Genomic DNA, 19,142 nt, shown 5'->3' with positions numbered 1-19,142 from the left:
TTATAATACGTTCATACGGGTTCAAATCCCGTCGAGCTTGGTGTTTTTTTTCAACTATGATTTTTTCTAGTCGATACATAATCATCTGAGGTGATTTCAAGTAATGTATGTACCTCAATGACATTCGTCTCTGTTCTGGCAGAACACACTAACTGGAGAATACTAGTTTTGAGTAATTTGACTTTGCAGTTGTTAAAATGTTTGAAATGGTCTATCATGTGAGTTTATTAAGTAATCGTAAAAAAATGACTTTAAAATAAAGACTGTTTATTTATTAAAAAGGTTTCGAGACGGTAAAGTTTGAAATAAGGAACATTTTGGTATAACTAACTCAATATGTCATTTTTTCGAATTAGTGTCTTCTGCCAGAATAGTGCCGATATTATGTATTTTTAGTTCAACGAAAATAAATAAGTGTGACTGAAAAAGTGTGCAGTATTTTTATCGGATTGTCCATAGCATACCTAAACTATTATGGTTTGGTTAGGCAGGGTTTAATAGAGTTTTAAAAACTAGCGAGCACAATCTACAAATTGTATTCTTAGGTCAAAAACTGACAACACTTAGTGTGCACTATTTATGTCGAATCATAACAGTATACCTTCACTCCTCGACAATTATGCTTTACGGTAACGAATAATGGCACCTTACGAAAGCTCAGAGCCATATAGTGAGCTTCGAGAACAGCTGATGTTTGCGATGGATACCGGGTGTGACTACTTTATAGGTGTGGGTACTTTAGGAGTAATAATGGGATAAGAGAGTGTACCAAGCAGCATGTCATCACGCTATGAGTGAAGAAAGTTGTTAAAATGTTTGAAATGATGGTCGATCATGTGAGTTTATTAAGTAATCGTAAAAAGGGTGACTTTAAAATAAAGACTGTTTATTTATTAAGAAGGTTTCCAGACGGTAAAGTTTGAAATAAGGAACATTTTGGTACAAACTCAATACGTCATTTTTCGAATTAGTGTTTTCTGCCAGAACAGTGACGATATTAAGTCATTGATGTACCTACTATGCTATAAATTAATGAAAACAATCGTTGATAGAATTGGTACCTGAATCGTTACGTGTAATTTTCGTTTAAGTTCAACGATTGCATATAACGATCCATGTGAATCGTCGAGTCGGCTCGTGTGATCAGACCATTACAAATGAAAAAAAAAACAGAATATTATATTGTATGAATAGGTGTAGTAAACAGTAAACTCTTACTGATTCCCTCCAGACGCTTAATATCCTGCGCAGTGTTGAGATACATGTGGAAGATATAGTAGAAGAGAACCATGATGAAGACTACGGGCACCATCATCCATATGTTGGACATGCTGACCAGAACGAGGATGCTGACCATTACCAGCATTATTTGAACAGCTTCTATTGTCGACTTTGGAAGAAGCTCGTCGACTGCTCCGATGTCTTTGGAGAACCTATTCAAGATTCGTCCTAAAAATTCATCAATAAATTAATTAATATTATTTGATTGATTTATTTTTAACACGTAAAACAAAGACCCTTTCAAAATTAAATTAAATATACCTTCACAAGATTGACATTGGAATTCAAAATTATTTATACCTACCTATACATGAAAGGAACATCACAAAATATAAATTTCAAATGTTCATAACCATGTCATGAAAGAAATGTTAAAATAATTACAAGATAAAAATAACTTTTTATATACCACATTTTTAAATTTTCTGTTGAATCATATAAACTTGACAATTCTATGTATTAATAATTTAGGAAAAATAAAGCAATTGTCAACAAATCATTTTTTTGCTATTTTGCAACAAACAAAAATATAGAATACTGAAATGTCATTTTGATTTCCATTGTAACGCACGTATATATTAATAATTTAGTTGCTATGACCACTCCTTAGCAACCAACAGTAGTGGATTGGATTCCGGATTTCTTCCGAAATAACTTTTCATACAAAACAGAATTAACTTAAAATGAATTCAATTCTACTTAAAGATGGCTAAAAGTATTAAAAGAATGCAATGGCATCGTGTTCAGATATATTCTAAAAGTTTCAAATGTGGAGCTAGACGGGAAGTTAGTTAAAAATCGATTGCAAGATTTGTACTGGATAAACAGCTACCGGACAAACAAGAATACGAGCTAAGAAAAACGTGGTAAAAACATACCTGAAGGGTTTGTATCGAAGAACCGCATTACTCCTTTTAAAATCTGGTGAAACATTTGGTCGTGCAGAGACTTGGACGCGTTCATGCAGACTTTGAAGAAGAGGAATGATCTGCTGATAGTCAGTACTACGCATAGAATAATAATGACGGTATAGATGTAGAGGTATTCAGCCGTGGTGAATGGACCGATCTTTATGAAGAGATCCAGGCGTTCTGTCTCATTGTAGGTGCCCTGCGTCATGTAGGACATGTTGTCGAATTTTAGTTTCGACAATGTCGTGCCCTCTGACGCTGCAAGGTTTCTGGAGACTTCGTCGTATGACGCTTGATGGTTTGTCCTGTAACAAAAATAAAAGACTTGGCTCATTGTGTAATCATACAAGGGTGACACACTTCGATATTCATGTTTTGTTGTCAAAACAATACCGGAGTGGCGGAAACGATTGTCAGAATTTCCTCAAGCATAACCTAGATCAGTGTTCTTCAACCGGTGGTCCGTGGATCAGCGCCGGTCCGCAAGAATTTATTACCGGTCCGCGAAAGCGTTCATCATGCTATCAACCGACTATATCGCTACACGATTCGAGGAATTCGCACTAGATAAAATGCTGGGAGAAATTTTGAATGCTGATTACATTAACCAGATAGTCATATCCAACATCATAAGCCAACATTTAAAAGCGTTAGCCAGTGACGTCCCGTGGGGGTAGACAGATTGAGCGTCACTTGGGGGCTGCGAATACTTGAAGGGCGGCAAATCGAGGAGAAAAACATTAAGTATATATAGAAATAGCAACATAAACTAAGTAATAATGGAAATATCTTTCCATTAAAAAATCAGCTCACTGGTTGGAAACAAAATGTATTAATTAACATATAAGGTTTAACAGGACTCTATTTTTTGTGACTTCGCGATGTCTAGTTTACTTCCGTTGTCCTTGAAAGTCACGTCATTGGTGACTATCATTGACACGTACAGATTTTTGAATTATAGGTAGGTACGTATTTTCCTAATTTAAAATTTATCCAAATATTTTTGCCGCGAGTTTTGGTAGTTACCAGGTGAATTTTTAAATGTGTCTGAAACCGTGGACTCACAATATTTCTATTGAAGCAGATATAGCATTTAAATTAGATTTGGTAGTATATATCGTCACTGTTCTGGCAGAAGACACTAATTTGAAAAAATGACATATTGAGTTAGTTATACCAAAATGTTCCTTATTTCAAACTTTACCGTCTGGAAACCTTCTTAATAAATGAACAGTGTTTATTTTAAAGTCCTATTTTTTTACGATTACTTAATAAACTCACATGATAGACCATTTCAAACCATTTTAACAACTTCAAAGTCAAATTACTCAAAACTTGTATTCTCCAGTTAGTGTGTTCTGCCAGAACAGAGACGATATTTTGTCGGTGATGTATCAATATAACACATTTCTTAGATATTTTAGACATGAAAGGATAATGAAAAATAATGTTTAAAAAATGGTGCGGCATTTTGGCGCTGCCTAGGGGCGGCATTTTGTCTAGGGACGTCACTGGCGTTAGCTGAAAACTTTAATAAACACTTCACTGAAAATTAAGACCTACGTAAAGGCGGACCTCTAACCTCTGGATTAATAATTCTTTTTTCGAAGATATTAAATCATACGCACTTGACCCTCGTCAGAAAGAAAAGCTGATCGAGCTATCTTCTAATGTCACTCTGGTGTCCAGACATAAAATGCAATCATTGTCTCAATTTTGGATATCCCTTGATAAAGAATATCCATTTTTGAATAATTATAAAGATCAGATTATTGGTAATTTTTTCGACTTCCTATTTATGTGAAAAGACTTTTTCATCTATGTCAGTAATAAAAACTAAAAAGAGAAATCGAATGGATGTTAATGCAGCGCTTCGTCTCTCAGAAATAATGCTGCAACCACGTTTATCAAATTTGCTTACAAAGAAGCACCAGCAGATGTAACACTAACCAAAAGTTGTAATTTTAAAACATAAGATTTAATAAATAATATTCTATCTATAATGTTTATTATTTCTGGCTAATACCGGTCCGCGAAATATTTCTCATAAGTTCACCAGGCCGCGGGTGTTAAAAGGTTGAAGAACACTGGTCTATAATCTACTTAATATATTATTATTTCTTACTCTGAGAATAATAAAATAAAAATAAAAAATCTTTCTCACCAATACGTGACCCAGTAGTCGGCAACACTGGCCGAAATCTGTCCAAGTATCATAACAATGATCATAGTGGCGACGAACCAGGCGCTCCCGCCTGCCTTCCAGTACTTCCAGTAGACGCTGACCTTCATTCCTCCCTTCAGCTGCTCCTCAGCTTCCTCTTCTTCCGCTTCATCTTCGCTCATTTCGGACTTCGCGACTGACTGGAATTAAAGAGGCCAAGCTAAAAAATAAATTTCTTCTAATGGATTTAAGTTTTGTACTATTCCATTTGAGTCGTCTTTTGCGACCCGGGTTTCGCCTTTCGGCACCTTCAGGCGCTGTGTACACTCACCAAATGCAAACATTCACTGACAACGAACACTTTTAACTCTAGCTTATATAATAAATCAATACAATAAAGTAGGTAAAAACTCCATTACTTACCTATCAAGTCAAAGGTCAACAATAAAAAAATACAACAAAGAATAATTATGAATAGTAAAGTTGAAGTGTCAGTAAAAAACCTAGTTAGTAAAAACCCCTATCTTATTAATAATAATACACTCGATATACATATTATAATAAATCGTCAAAGCCTAATAATAGATCATTAGTCCTGACCATGTCCGATCCTAATAGGATCATATGGGCCTCCACAGAGTAGAGGTTTGTATTAACAGATTTTGTTTTTTACGAGAAATGGATGTCAACCACTTGCTCAACCTATTAGGTCCATACCCTGACACACACACAAATTGAAAAACAATATGTGTACTTGCCAGACCCAGGATTCGAACCTGAGACCCACGGCGTGATAGTCCAACGCTTAAGCCACGCAGCCACCTTTCGAGTACTTAAAAACAATAAAAATGTGGGGATTAAAACCCCTTTAATTATTTTCATTAAAACAATCAAACTTAAAATTCTTAAATTTGACCGGATTCCAAAAATTCGATTGTCCTATTATTGTCTGTTATCATTGGCTCATCGAAAATAAAAAATATCAGACGTCAAAAAAGTAGAGATTATTCTTTATATAATAATATTATGTACCTACCGAGTTGGGTTTTGGGAATTTCCCGACGGGAATTCTCGAGAAATTTTCGTTGATTTTCAATCCGGAATCTCGAGAATTGAAATTTTTAACATTTCGGGAAATCCCGGATCTCGAGAATCTTTTCTCGGGATTCTGGATTTTTTTATTGTCAAATATTAATTGAAAATAAAACGATTTTCTATATGAAAAAAGTGGACAGAAAACACAAAACGTTCAAAGACTGATCGTGGCATTTAACACAATTAAGCCAACGTCGACTCAAAATGAGCGCAATTTTTGCAACATCAGAGAATTTTGTGTCTCAAAAGCGTACGCGATTGTCAGACGCAGCGATTGGCAGTCTGTGTTTTTTGAAATCCTATTTTAATAAGTAATGTTTTGAATTATTTTTGTTTTCCTACCTCTATTTTGTTTATCTTCCTACATAAATAAAAAAAAACATATTTTTTTTGGAATTTGTTACTGATTTTAGGATTTTTACAGGTTTTTTTTAAATTTCCCGATATCTCGAGAATTTATTTCTGGATATCCCGAATCTCGAGGATTCCAAATTTCATCATTTCGGAAAATCCCGAATCTCGAGATTGAGATTTTCTCGGGAAATACCCAACTCTATATGTACCAACTCCTCGATTTACAACCGAGTTTTATTCTTACACTTTGGGTATAAGAACTTTCATATTATAACATATTATTAAAAATAATTATTATTATCCCAGTGAAAACACTTTTTGGACCACTTACATATGAAAAAAAAACCAAGAAATTGCGTAAATCTAGAGGTCACAAGTCGAAGAATGCCTGTAGTATGTTAATTTAATCTCTTAGATACTACTTACAACCGTGGAGACAGCTGATACCCTCCTCTTGAGGGTGACAGCATGCTGCTTTTCTTCCTGATCGTGAGCCTCCTTAGATTCTTGTAGAGTTGCTAAGAGCCTGGCGAAGTCCTGACCTGATGATGCCAGTTCATCGTACGATCCCACGTTTTCAATTTTTCCCTGTAACATTATTTAAATCAAACTTTTAATACGAGTATAATATTACAATTTATTTAAAAATAAAACGATTGAGAAAGGTGCTTTGTGAAAATGTTTCTGAAAATGAATAATTTTGAATAATATGTTTGCGAGTTTATTCTAAATAATATGAAGACTTTGTAGAAAAGACGTAAACGTTATTATGATACCTTTTATTTTCTCATTATAAAAACTATCATTTTTTTCCAACCATGTCCGATCCTAATAAGATCATATGGGACTCCACAGAGTGGAGGTTTGTATTAACAGATTTTGTTTTTACGAGAAATGGATGTCAGCCACTTGCTCAACCTATTAGGTCTGTACTCCGACTCATACACAAATTGAAAAACAATATAACGTGTACTTGTCAAACCCAGAATTCGAACCTGGGACCCACGACGCTATAGGCCGACGATTAAGCCGCGCGGCCATCGTGGGAATGTATAAAATATATTCATACTATAAAAGATTATTACTGTATACATCATAGTGTTAAAATTGAGAATAAAACCATATTTGGTACATCAGCGCATCTATTCTATACACAAGACTGCTTTCGGCCCACTATGGCAGCTATCTAGGGTAGGAAAGTATCAAAGTATTCGCACTTATTGTAACAATTACAATAAGTTAGTCGTCTAAAAAGTCAAAACTATCTATCTCGCTCTAAAATTTAACACAGCCAAGAAAGTGCTGTTAAAACATAAAACACTGTTAAACAATTACAACTAACTTATTGTTACAATAAGTGCTAATACTTCGATACTTCCTTACCCTAGATAGCTATTATAGCGGCCGAAAGCAGTCATATGTATAAAATAGATGGGTAGATGTCCGTGGTTATATCACCTTTTAAAATATTTTTTTGCCAACACGTGCATTATAATTTTAGAATAAAATACACTTAGTAAACTTTGTAGTGGAGTTTATAATTGACTCGTAATTACGAAGACATTGCAATATTTTGTGATCTGTATTATTTGCCATGATATAATATAAGAAAATATTATTGTCACTTACATTTTTCAATATGACAATGATGTCAGCAGTCTTCAAGTAATGAAGCTGATGTGTCACCAGGATCGTGGTCTTCTTGCGAAGATATTTGCTGATGCACTCCGAGAATAAGTGGCGCCCAACATGGGCATCCACAGCCGACAGTGGATCGTCCAATAAGTATACGTCAGACTGTAAAAAGTATTATTATTAGATACCAAAAGTTATGTTAGGACTCACTATTACAATATTACTCTCTTAATTCAGACGGTTATCACAAAATGTCATGGTAGTCCACCAGTGAACCAGGATCTTCATCTTCCCCAGCCCTCGTATGAGGAATAATAATAATACGAAATCATCATAATCATCAGCCGGGGTCAATCCACTGCTGGATGAAGGCCTCCCCAAGCTTCTTCCAACTCTCTCGATCCTGTGTCGTTCGCTGCCACGTATTTCCGCCGAACTTTATCAGTTCGTCAATCCAGCGGCTTTTAGGGCAACCCTGTGGCCATTTTGTGCCCCTTGGGTACCACTGGATGGCGGCATTTGTCCAGCGGCCGTACTGTCGTAATAAGAGCAATATGCCCCGCCAATCTCCATTGGAGTTGTTTGGCAACGTATACTGGATGACTAGATTTGTCCAACGATTGTCTCTTCTTCGAGCTACGTGTCCAGCCCATCTCCATTTAAGGCCTATAATAAACTCTATTACATCGCGTACTCTTGTCTGCTTCCTAACCCATTCGTTTCTCTTACGGTCCTTTCGCGTGATGCCCAACATACACGTCTCCATGCCTCGCTGTGCGACTCTTAGCTTTTGGACATCTCTCGTGTTGAGGGTCCACGTCTCGCAGCCATACGTGAGCACAGGTAGCACACATTGGTTGAACACCTTACGCTTGATATATAATGGTAGGTCACTCTTGAAGATACCATTCAGACGTCCGAAAGCACTCCATCCCAGTTTTGTTCTTCGAACAATTTAAACGTGCATGCTTCCGTCTATGGGCACCTACTATCCGAGATAGACGTAGCTGCTGACTCGCTTGGATTGGGTGCGATTACAGTGCCATATACAGATAATCGCAGGGTCCGAAAAACAGTTCCTCATCACTTTTGTCTTTCCGACATTTATCTTTAGGCCGACCATTTGACTGACATCCGCGAGTCCTTGCATTCTACATTGGAGGTTTTTCGGGTCTTGTGAGAGTATAACAATATCATCTGCAAAACGCAGGTGACTGAGGTGCTCTCCATTAATTAAATTAAATACGAAATCAATGTATGAAAAACACACATTAATAATTTTCGAAACGTTCTTTTATTTCTTGTAACTAGCGTAACAAATTCAAATAGCTGTGTCTATATTGTGATGTTTTGTTTATTTATGTCATTAATTACAGAGACAATGATGTCATGTGACATTAAATTGGTCAAAGCGATTTTAAATTTACTTTTAAAAAGACGCAAATGGAAGAAAATGCCCAACAATATAACTATGTATGATTTAATTCAAATGTAAAGGGTTAACAAATTAGTACTATTAATTTTTAAAACGTCATCGCAGCCAATTTTTTCGGATCCCCACCATAATTGATATTTGTGTTCAGTATTGTTTGCCTAAAAATAGCGACACCAGACACCAACACAAATTTTGTCATTGACAGCGAACCAATCGAACGTGTGACCCATTATAAATATTTAGGTACATGGGTCAATGAGAAATGGGACCGGTCTCAGGAAATAAAAACTAGAATTGAGATCGCAAGGAGCGCCTTTCTCAAAATGAGACGCTTCCTTAGCAATCGAGATCTTAACCTAGGTCTGAGACTGCATATGGTACGTTGTTATGTTCTCTCAATTCTTTTCTATGGTATGGAAGTATGGACGTTAAACCAAGAGATGTCACGGAGACTTGAAGCTTTTGAGATGTGGCTGTTTAGACGCATCCTTAAAATTCCTTGGACTGACCGGGTGACAAATGTTGAAGTTCTCAACCGAGAAGTTCTACGTAGTATCAAAACCAGTGAACTACAGTACCTCGGCCACAATATGAGAGGACAAAAGTACAGCGTTCCCCAACTTGTCATTCAAGGAAAGATCAATGGTAAGCGTAGCAGAGGACGGCGCCGCATTTCGTGGCTTAAGAACCTCGAAGTACGAGTGCAGCTCCACTGAACTGTTCCGGGTAGCAGACGACAAAGATAAGATCGCCTTGATGGTGGCAGACCTTCGCTAGGGGATGGCACAATAAGTTTGCCAAATTATCATTGAAAGATAGATACACAGTACGCATATAAAAATTGTCAAAGTTTGTTACTAAAATAATGAATCTATTTGAGCTACATTTCGGGTATTACGTTAAATTCATCGTCAAAATAATTAACCTACAGAGCTTACTGTTTGTAATTTAATTAGAAAATTAGAGTCAAATGGTAATATTTGTGATTTTAAGAATCCAACTGATCAAAAACTTAAATGTAACTACTGAAAATGTCGATGTTGTGAATCAAAGTGTCGATGAAAATCCAGAACAATCAATTACACGTCGTTCTCCAACTTGGACTTTCTTATGGCACTACATGAAATATGCTTCCTAATGTTTGCATTTGAAGGTGTATAAAATACAGTTAACACTAGAACTTAAATCGAATGACCATTTGGTGCGTCAAATTTTTGCTGATTGCGCTTTAGAGCAATTCGAAACAGACCCATTATTTCATGAAAAAATCAACTTCAGCGATGAAGCTGATTTTTGATTAATTGACTTCGTAAATAAGCATAATAATTGTCCCATTCGAATTAATAAAAACTTACATGCTATTTTTAAAACACCTTTACATTAAAAACAAATAACAGTTTGACCTGGTCTACGGTCTGGAGGTGTAATTGAACCGCATTTTTTTAAAAACGAAAGTGACAATGCAGCAAGGCTTGAACAAAAACGATGCATAAGTGCGAGCGAGAAAGTATTCGGCACCTTAATAATCTCTGCGACACGCGCTAGAATAAGATAAAAGGTTTACAGATGTGTGAGATGATTTGCTGTGGTGTCGCCGCCAAATCTTAGTTTGTTGCTTAACTAAGCGTCGATAACCTGCGAGCGCGTGTTGCTAAAATTGCTATTTTTTGTGTTAAACATAAAGTCAGTGGTAAATATTTTTAGTTAATTAAGTATAAAAGATGGTTCTGTGTGTTTTATTAAAATGTGATAGCCGTACTGATAAGCAAGAAGATGGTATTACGTTTCATAGGTAGTTGATACATGTTCGTGATAATTTATTTGTATATTATTATATATTTTAATATCAAGTGACCTAGTGTTTCTTTAAAATAACTTAAATTATGGATATTTTTACCTAATAGTTGCATTTTGACCGCTTAAAAATACTATATAACGTAAAAAAAAATATATTTTAATTCTAAGCGTCTAGTGCGAGTACTTTGGGCAAACACCAGCGAAATGGTCTATGGTCTCAAACATTTGTATACGAATGCGTTCGCTCGCCCACAAACCAAACGCACGGTACCCAGCTTCATTTAGCAATGCAATGGGTGGCATCTAGATGTATCTATAGTCTAAGATGCAGATACTGCCAATGGAAAACGCTACAGAAACATGATAAAAAAAAAAAATTTGGCATGGATTAGATGATTTTGGTTTGGACGATATGAGGTTCCATCAAGATAGTGCAACATGACATACAGTTTGTGACACAATGAGAAAAGTTCAGTGAATATACCTCGTATTTGTTATCCCTATATCACTCAAATCTTAACTACTGTTTAAACATACCTCTCTATAAACTGCCCTGGCCAAATTGATCCTAGCTCTCTGTCCTCCAGATAGGGAGACTCCTCTTTCTCCAACGAGGGTCTGATCTCCGCGGGGAAACTGCTGAAAATCCTTCTCCAAGGCGCAAACCCTGACTACCTTGAAACAATATTAAGAAAATTAGACATTCAAAGGAAAAATAACCAAAGTAAATTCTACAGTATACCATACAACCAAAGTGATAGACTAGTGTACCTAAGCCCAAGAGTACAATATACATAATTTTATGACGTGATTTCTTTTATAATTGAAACTTTTTTACGTGCACTACTTACATGACAATTCTCGGGAAGGTGAATTCTGCTGATGTGTAATTGAAAAACCGTCATGATTTATTATACGAACGAAATAAAAATCAAAAGCAGTTGGCGGTACCGACCCATAGCTCTTTCGATTAAGAAGTATACACGCTATCGATTGCGCCATTTCGCCCATTGGGTGAGTTATAATTTCCGACCACATGGAAGATAACAATTATTGTAGACGCAAACCAAAACAAATTAGATGGTGTCGGTATTGAGAGATGGCAACATAAAATTGTTAATTTTTTAAATTAAAATTATGTTTTATGAATGAATAAAATTATATTAGATCTACGTTTTTTGAAAAGAAGAATGTATCTTATTTTATATAAAATACCAATTTTGTAGCAAAGTAGTGAAATGTTTCGAATTAATTATCTCATAAAGTAGATCGACGATATATTTTTTTACATTTCTGTCGAAAAACCGAACACGAAATATCGATTGGCGAAAATTTTAGACCGATAAGATCAATAACACAAATATATAAATGTGAGTGGCAGATGGTAAAGGTTAGTTTTCAAAATTCAATTAAACCATGCCTAAAGCAAACCATAGTAGATATTAGATAAACAATAATAATAATATGTAAAATTACGTTTGATTTTAATGGTATAATTTTAGATATGTTATGAATAGAAGAATATTTTTTTATCTAAAATCTATTGTTTTGCTTTAGGAAGGGTTTAATTGAATTTTAAAAACTAACCAAGACATCAATTTGTATTCTTATTTCAACGAATACAGAAAATTATGACAGACAAAGTTTAGTGTGCATTATTTATGTCGGATCTCAACAGCCTACTTCTACCCTACGCCACTGGCCAATACACATGCAAAAACAGTAGTGATAGAAGAATTATGATGATTATTTAATAATCCACGTGTATCTCACTGTGTTATTTTAATTTTATTTATCACTGCTAAGTAAATACCATACATTATTATATAACATTCAGCACAATTAATTATCTTTAATTAATGGCATGTATAATATTATGTTTTTACTGCTAATTTGAATAAATATGCATTTAAATTATTGTACCTCGAGAAATCGGTTGTGATACAATACAAAGTGTTTATATACATAAATGTAATAAAAGCAAATAAATCATTGTTAAATTAACCTGCAACCAGCGTAAAATTATTTCAGATATTGTTGATAAAACAATTATAAAGCAGGGGTTGTCAACTGTATTGTTAGCAAGAAACATAAGCCGACTCTAACAGCTAAGCTCGCCCGTCAGCTGCACAGCCATAAATCAAACCTTCTAGGAACGTCGTTCCGGTGTTGCATATGAAGACCGCGCACATCTAACTAGCCTAGCCGATCGCCAATAGTAGCTCAATTTAGAAAACGCTTCAGTGAGTATTAAAAAGGCCAATAGTTAAAATTTGTCATAATTATATAAATCTCTGATACATCCAAACATACGCCTGAAAACTTCTAAAGCCCGCGAGCGACTGGTGAAAACAATTGAATAAATTAAAAATTATCGAAGTATCTAACTATAATGCAATATTATATTTCGCAAATATGCATGTATCATTGCTGGTCATTGCAGGACATCTAAGGGCAACGGAAGTAAGCCAGACATCGTGTAACCCGACAATATATAATTGCTGTAATTGTATTTTAATGGTTATTGATTATTAAGGACGTTCGTTTCAATATATTGATAGGTATTTTTTCATTTTTTTATGATTTGCTTGATAAATGCCTGTTTTAAATTTTATTATTTAGTTGATAATGTCCACTTGAAAAGGACGAAACCGGTACAAAAATTTAACTAAAAAGTGGAATAAGTACTAAAAAATTATGTTTTATTTAATTACAAATAAGTAATCAAATAATACAATGCAGTTCCACCACGAATTGACAGTTAACACTATAAAAGACATTTTGTTTCCATTTTCAATATTGAATATATCGGTATTGTCTGATTTTTAAAACCGGTATTTCGGTATCGAATCAAAGACTGATATTGCAAACCCTAACTGCGACCACGTAAGTAATTGACAGGTGCATATAAGTTTAGTCCCTCGTGATAGCAAAAATGTCTCTAGATCAGAAGCGACATGACTGTAAGAGGGCTCGCACATCAGAACTCGCCGCATGCGTCTTACGACGAATTCGTCGATGTGACGTCATCGTAAACCAAGAAACAAACGTTATCAAATAGAGTTTCGCAGATTGGCCGATGCAACTCGACGCTGCGACGATCCTGCATGCAACATGTCGCATTCTGCTACAGCCTGCATGTTGATATCTAAAAAGGTCGACTCCGCGCAAGCGCACAATTCGCAGATCGGCCATTTCTGTCTCTGTCTCTGTCTACACTGTCATTGCTCGCTCATCGCTGGTCACCGCGTTTGACGTTTGTTCATACAATCAACACAATAAAAATGGCAGACGAGAGACTTCTCCTTTTTCGCGTTTGACGTTTGCCGCTAGGCAGATGTGCGAGGTTGTAGCATGCAACATTCGCTGGCATTCTCAAAAGCTTTGATTTATGGCCGTCAGGCACACAAGGCGAGTTGTGATGTGCGAGCCGGCTAAGAGTCCAGATTAAATTCATTTAGTAATAAGCAAAGTTTAACGTCGCTTATTTTTAACGGCTCACATGCTTAGCGTAGGTCAAAATGGAGCTTTTGTGATATTTTCAGAGCATAACCCTGGACATTCCTTAAGCGTTGTAGATAATTTATTTATATAATTTTGAAGCCTTATTATCCTTTATATTTATTTTATACATTTGATGACTGCATAAAGTATTTTTATTACATAAAATAGTATTCTTTTAAACCTCTCGCTCTATTGTTTTACAATATAGTAATATTTCAGTACATCCATATGGAGTGGCGTTAAGATTTTATAAATTTATCAATTTTTAAACGCATTTACAAAACCATTAGTAAAATTAATGTTAACATTATATAGTGACATATTTACGATAAAAAATATATTTTATAATCTTTGTGATCCCAAATATAACAAGAATTAGGCATTTTATTATTCAAAAATGGGCACGATTAACACATTTGAAGATAATTCTAAAGATACTGATTATAAGCTATGTCTTTGATCATTAAAATGTGATAAATATGCTACGTATAATGTTTGCTTTATAATAATTATTGACCTAAGAATAAGGTAATATTTTTTTTTAAATACGATATTTCTTATGGCATTTCCCAGTGGCTAAGCTACAACATACAGCCGTAGCTATAAATTGACAAACGATAAACGAAGTAGGGAGTAAGATCATGGTAACGCGCGTGTTTGAACATGTACCTAACCAAAAAAATAAATAATTTAAAACAGTACATCTTTCCGGAATCCTGAGATTTTCGGCTCGGGATTGGATTCACTGATTACAATGACGTTTGCATGATATGTAAACATAATAAAAATAATAAAAAAAAAATAAAAATCAAATCCACTTCGAGATCATATTTTACAAGAACTATATAAGGAAAATAACGATGGTTTTGAGTACTACTATTGCAGACAATCGTTGGTTAAAGGGTAACTCTCTTCATTGTCTTGTTGTACTTTGGGACAGTGTATACTGTATCTTGTATGGGTGGCAAACAATTGGTGGATGATTTTATCTGTCAAATATAATTCGAAAATAATTACAAGATAAAAAGAATACCACGTTTTTAAATTTTCTGTTGAATCATATAAACTAAACAATTATATGTATTAATAAATACTTTATTTTGTACTTGAAAGAAATAGGTACTGAATAAATATTGTAGAATACTGAAATGTCATTTTGACGTTTCATATTGATTTCCATAGTAACACACGTACTATTAAAAATTTTGTTGCTAGGCATAAAGTCCACTAAAGCAGGCTTGCGGGGCGCTCGGGCATTTTCTATGTGAATCAACGAAAATACAACGTAATCAAATACGCCAGCGCACACTGGATTTGACGACGCCTTGTGCCCGCCTGCCCATGAGTCACCGTTTTTGCTTCTCAGCGATACGAATCAACGAAAATACACGGCAAGCAAAATCACGCTCCTCGAAGCGTCGTCGACAGACGGGCGAGAAGCCATTATATAAGAACAGTGAACTCTTTGTTTAGTTATTGCGTGTCCGATATTAATTACAAGCCCCGAGAAATTTAATAATATTTTTATTGCTTTGTTATGAGAGACGCTGATAATAATAATTATTTTGTGCTCCTTGAGCCCCTTATTACATAGGTGAAGGGTAATACGCGGGTGGGAGGGGGCCTACTCAGTAGTGAGCGCACCGAACGCTTTTTTGGTGGGCTTTTATGCCCTAGGATCATCTCCTTAGCAACCAATAATAGTATTTTACTTTTAACGGATTTCTTCCGAAATAACTTTTCATACAAAACAGAATTAACTGAAAAAGAATTCAATTCTACTTAAAAACGGCTAAAAGTATTTAAAAAAAATGCATTGGCATCGTGTTGTGACATATTCCAAAAGTTTCAAATGTCTAGCTAGTCGGGAAGTTAGTTAAAAATCGATTGGAATATTTGTACCGGACGAAAAACGTTGTAAAAAAATCATTCTCGCTTTTCTCGGAAAACTCAATCTTTTTCTAATTTGATATTGAATTTTTTGGAAGATTAGTATATGCACTATTTTATAACATTCTACTTCGACCTTTCGCCAATGCATCATTTATACCTATGAACGAAGAGCTCATGGTCATTCGTCATGGATTTGAGGGAAGATAAAAAAATTAAGAGTCGAAAACAGGGGATATCCATTGGTTTTTTTTTTCAAAATCTTCAAATATTTTTCAGCACTGCAAAAAATTTTGATATTTTATAGATAAACAAATATTTTTTTTACTCTTATCTAATATGGCTTGGATTATAAAGGATTTGATTGAACTTTAAAAACTTACAATTGGGCCCCACATCGTGAAGCGGGCCCCCAGACTAAGAGCTTTGGCGCCCCCCCCCCTACCTATCGCTAATTATAAAGGCAGTGTGACACTCTACAGTAGCGTTTTCCAAATGGTGTACGTGGAAAAAATAATGTGTATATTTAGTGTTTTATTGTATATTTTTATACATCTATTTAAATTATGGAGATGTCGAGTATTGATACGAATTAAAAATTGTATTGTACAACCACATAATTTTAAATAATAATATTGTTGAAAGGAAATAGTTCCCCACAGGCAACTTTTTTACTATTAAATCAAATTTGTGATATGTGTTTATCTCACTTATCGGGTCGAGTCGCCTCGCCGGGCCCCCAAGCTAGAGCCCTGTCAGCCTACCCCCATTGTGGGGGCCATGCACTATATACACATGAAAACAAATATGTTTGACTGAAAAAGATTAGTGTGCACTATTTATGTCAGATCTTAATAGTCTATCTCCACCGTTCGCCATTGTATTATATACCTATTAACGGAGAGCTCATGGCCCTTCATCATAGATTTGAGGGAAGATAGAAAAAAAATATATAAGAGTGGAAAACAGGTGATATCCAGTGGTTTCTTATTCAAATAAACGGAGTCAGCACTGCAAAATTTTTAGATATTTTATAGATAAACGAATATTTTTTTACTCTTATCTACTATGGCTTGGGTAGACAGGGTTTAATTGAATCATATGGTACGTTGTTATGTTCTCTCAATTCTTTTCTATGGTATGGAAGTATGGACCCTAATCCAAGAGATGTCACGGATACTTGAAGCTTTCGAGATGTGGCTGTATAGACGCATCCTCAAAATTCCTTGGACTGACTGGGTAACAAATGTTGAAGTTCTCAATGGAATGGGGAAGGACAAAACCAGGAAACTACAGTACCTCGGCCACATTATGAGAGGACAAAAGTACAGCATTCCTCAACTTGTCATTCAAGGAAAGTTCAACGGTAAGCGTAGCAGAGGACGGCACCGCATTTCGTGGCTTAATAACTTCCATGATTGGTACGAGTGCAGCTCCACTGAACTGTTCCGGGTAGCAGACGACAAATCTAAGATTGCCTTGATGGTGGCCGACCTCCGCTAGGGGATGGCAAAATAAGAAGAAGAATTGAATTTTAAAAACTAACAAACACTGTCTACACCAGTGGTTTCCAAACTTTATGTTACTATGCCTCCCTTTTAAAAAAAAAACTAATTTTGGCGCCTCCCCACCCTTTATTTCATTAAATAATACAAACACCTTTTTAAATAGCCAAAAATATACTACTTAATACAACAATGAAAAAAAACTTAAATATAAAAATAAACAAGATTTTACTACTTTTATTATATTCATTTTTAAATTAATTTGTTTGTCATGCGACGGATGTGCTTGTTTGTTAGCACAAAGTGCTCATTTTCTACTAAACGGGGTCGATATTTGGATTTCATTGCAGCTAATGCAGAAAATCCCTTTTCGCATAAATATGATGTTACGAATGGTAGCAGTACTTTACTTACAACTTGTATCTTACACATTTATACTGTAGAATAACTTAATACTGATCTATCTCTTTTGTTATGTACCTAATATTGTTTTAATAATATTTCGTTGTTTCTAAATGTCATGTTGTGAACGTCTTAAACTTATAATTTGTAATGTCCACAATATGTAAAATAAATGAATTGAATTGAATTGCTTTTCTTGACAAAGTATTATATTATTCTTCCGCTTCAATCAAAATTGAACTAGGGTTTTGGTTTCAATGAATCATCGTTTCCTTTTCAATAGTTCCTAGTCAATCTAAATTCATAATCGTTCATTGACAAATGGATTCTATCATGGGTAATGACATTAAGATGGACGAAGCATCTAGAAATTAAAATGACACTCACTTTGTGTCGGGTCTGCCGGATGGCGAAATTCATATTTTAATATCGGTATCCTACGCTCAAATGAACATTCTGCTTGCAAGCGGTCTGGCGACACCGCTGGGTCTGCCCATACAAAATTTCTGACTGTCAGGTTTCGACTCCACCGTTATTATTGTGTTACAAAATGCCAATGTGCCTAGTTAAAAATTGTAAAAAAAATCTACTTAACACTCCAAGAAAGATGGGATATCACTTTTCATGTGTTAGTATTATTTATTATTTATAAAATGCCATTTTAAGATAATGTTTATTCAATGCAATTGAATGACAGAAACCATTGGACAGTCGCCGGACTTGCGTCTAATCTCCGAGAAGTCGTAAGTAACCGAGAATCTGTTTCTAACGCAATGAGTCATGACACTAATACGCCATTACAATAAAGGTTATATTACTATAAATTCTCGAAGCTTGTATCGCATAATGGAAATGGATACGTCATATGGTCACGTGACATCTACCTATACATCTGTGAATGACTTTCATGCACAATTTCTCGTGCGCGCCGGTATGAAGTGAGTTGTCCATTTAATATGTCATTGATCATGGGCCCCAAATCCTGAAGAGGGCCCACATGCCAGGATCATTGGTGGGCTCACCTACCTATCACTGAGGTTAAGGGCAGTGTAGAGCTCTAAAGTAGTGTTTCCTAAATTATACACGGAAGTTATCATTTAAGTACATATAGCAATCATCATACATACATACATATCATAGGTACCTATCACATCAAATTACAACGCACA

General features: G+C 35.2%; 1 protein-coding gene across 3 annotated transcripts in view; it reads right to left on the bottom strand.

Annotated features, from left to right (window-relative positions):
* The window catches only part of LOC147068881 (ATP-binding cassette sub-family C member 4-like), a 91,577-nt gene that overhangs the window by 23,086 nt on the left and 49,349 nt on the right, over nt 1-19,142 (bottom strand). For all 3 annotated transcript variants that reach the window (XM_085951100.1, XM_085951098.1, XM_085951099.1), the window contains 6 exons: nt 11,210-11,347; nt 7,435-7,602; nt 6,232-6,393; nt 4,357-4,556; nt 2,160-2,497; nt 1,219-1,449 (listed from right to left, as the gene is read on the bottom strand). In XM_085951100.1, the coding sequence (XP_085807226.1) occupies nt 1,219-1,449; nt 2,160-2,497; nt 4,357-4,556; nt 6,232-6,393; nt 7,435-7,602; nt 11,210-11,347 (1,237 nt within the window). The remainder of the gene's footprint in view (nt 1-1,218; nt 1,450-2,159; nt 2,498-4,356; nt 4,557-6,231; nt 6,394-7,434; nt 7,603-11,209; nt 11,348-19,142) is intronic.

The sequence above is a fragment of the Rhyacophila brunnea genome, unplaced genomic scaffold (genome assembly GCF_057557595.1).
Source record: "Rhyacophila brunnea isolate RB1 unplaced genomic scaffold, BYU_Rbru_1.0 scaffold_24, whole genome shotgun sequence".
Lineage (NCBI taxonomy): Eukaryota > Metazoa > Arthropoda > Insecta > Trichoptera > Rhyacophilidae > Rhyacophila > Rhyacophila brunnea.
This window is presented reverse-complemented; position numbering and strand designations above follow the sequence as displayed.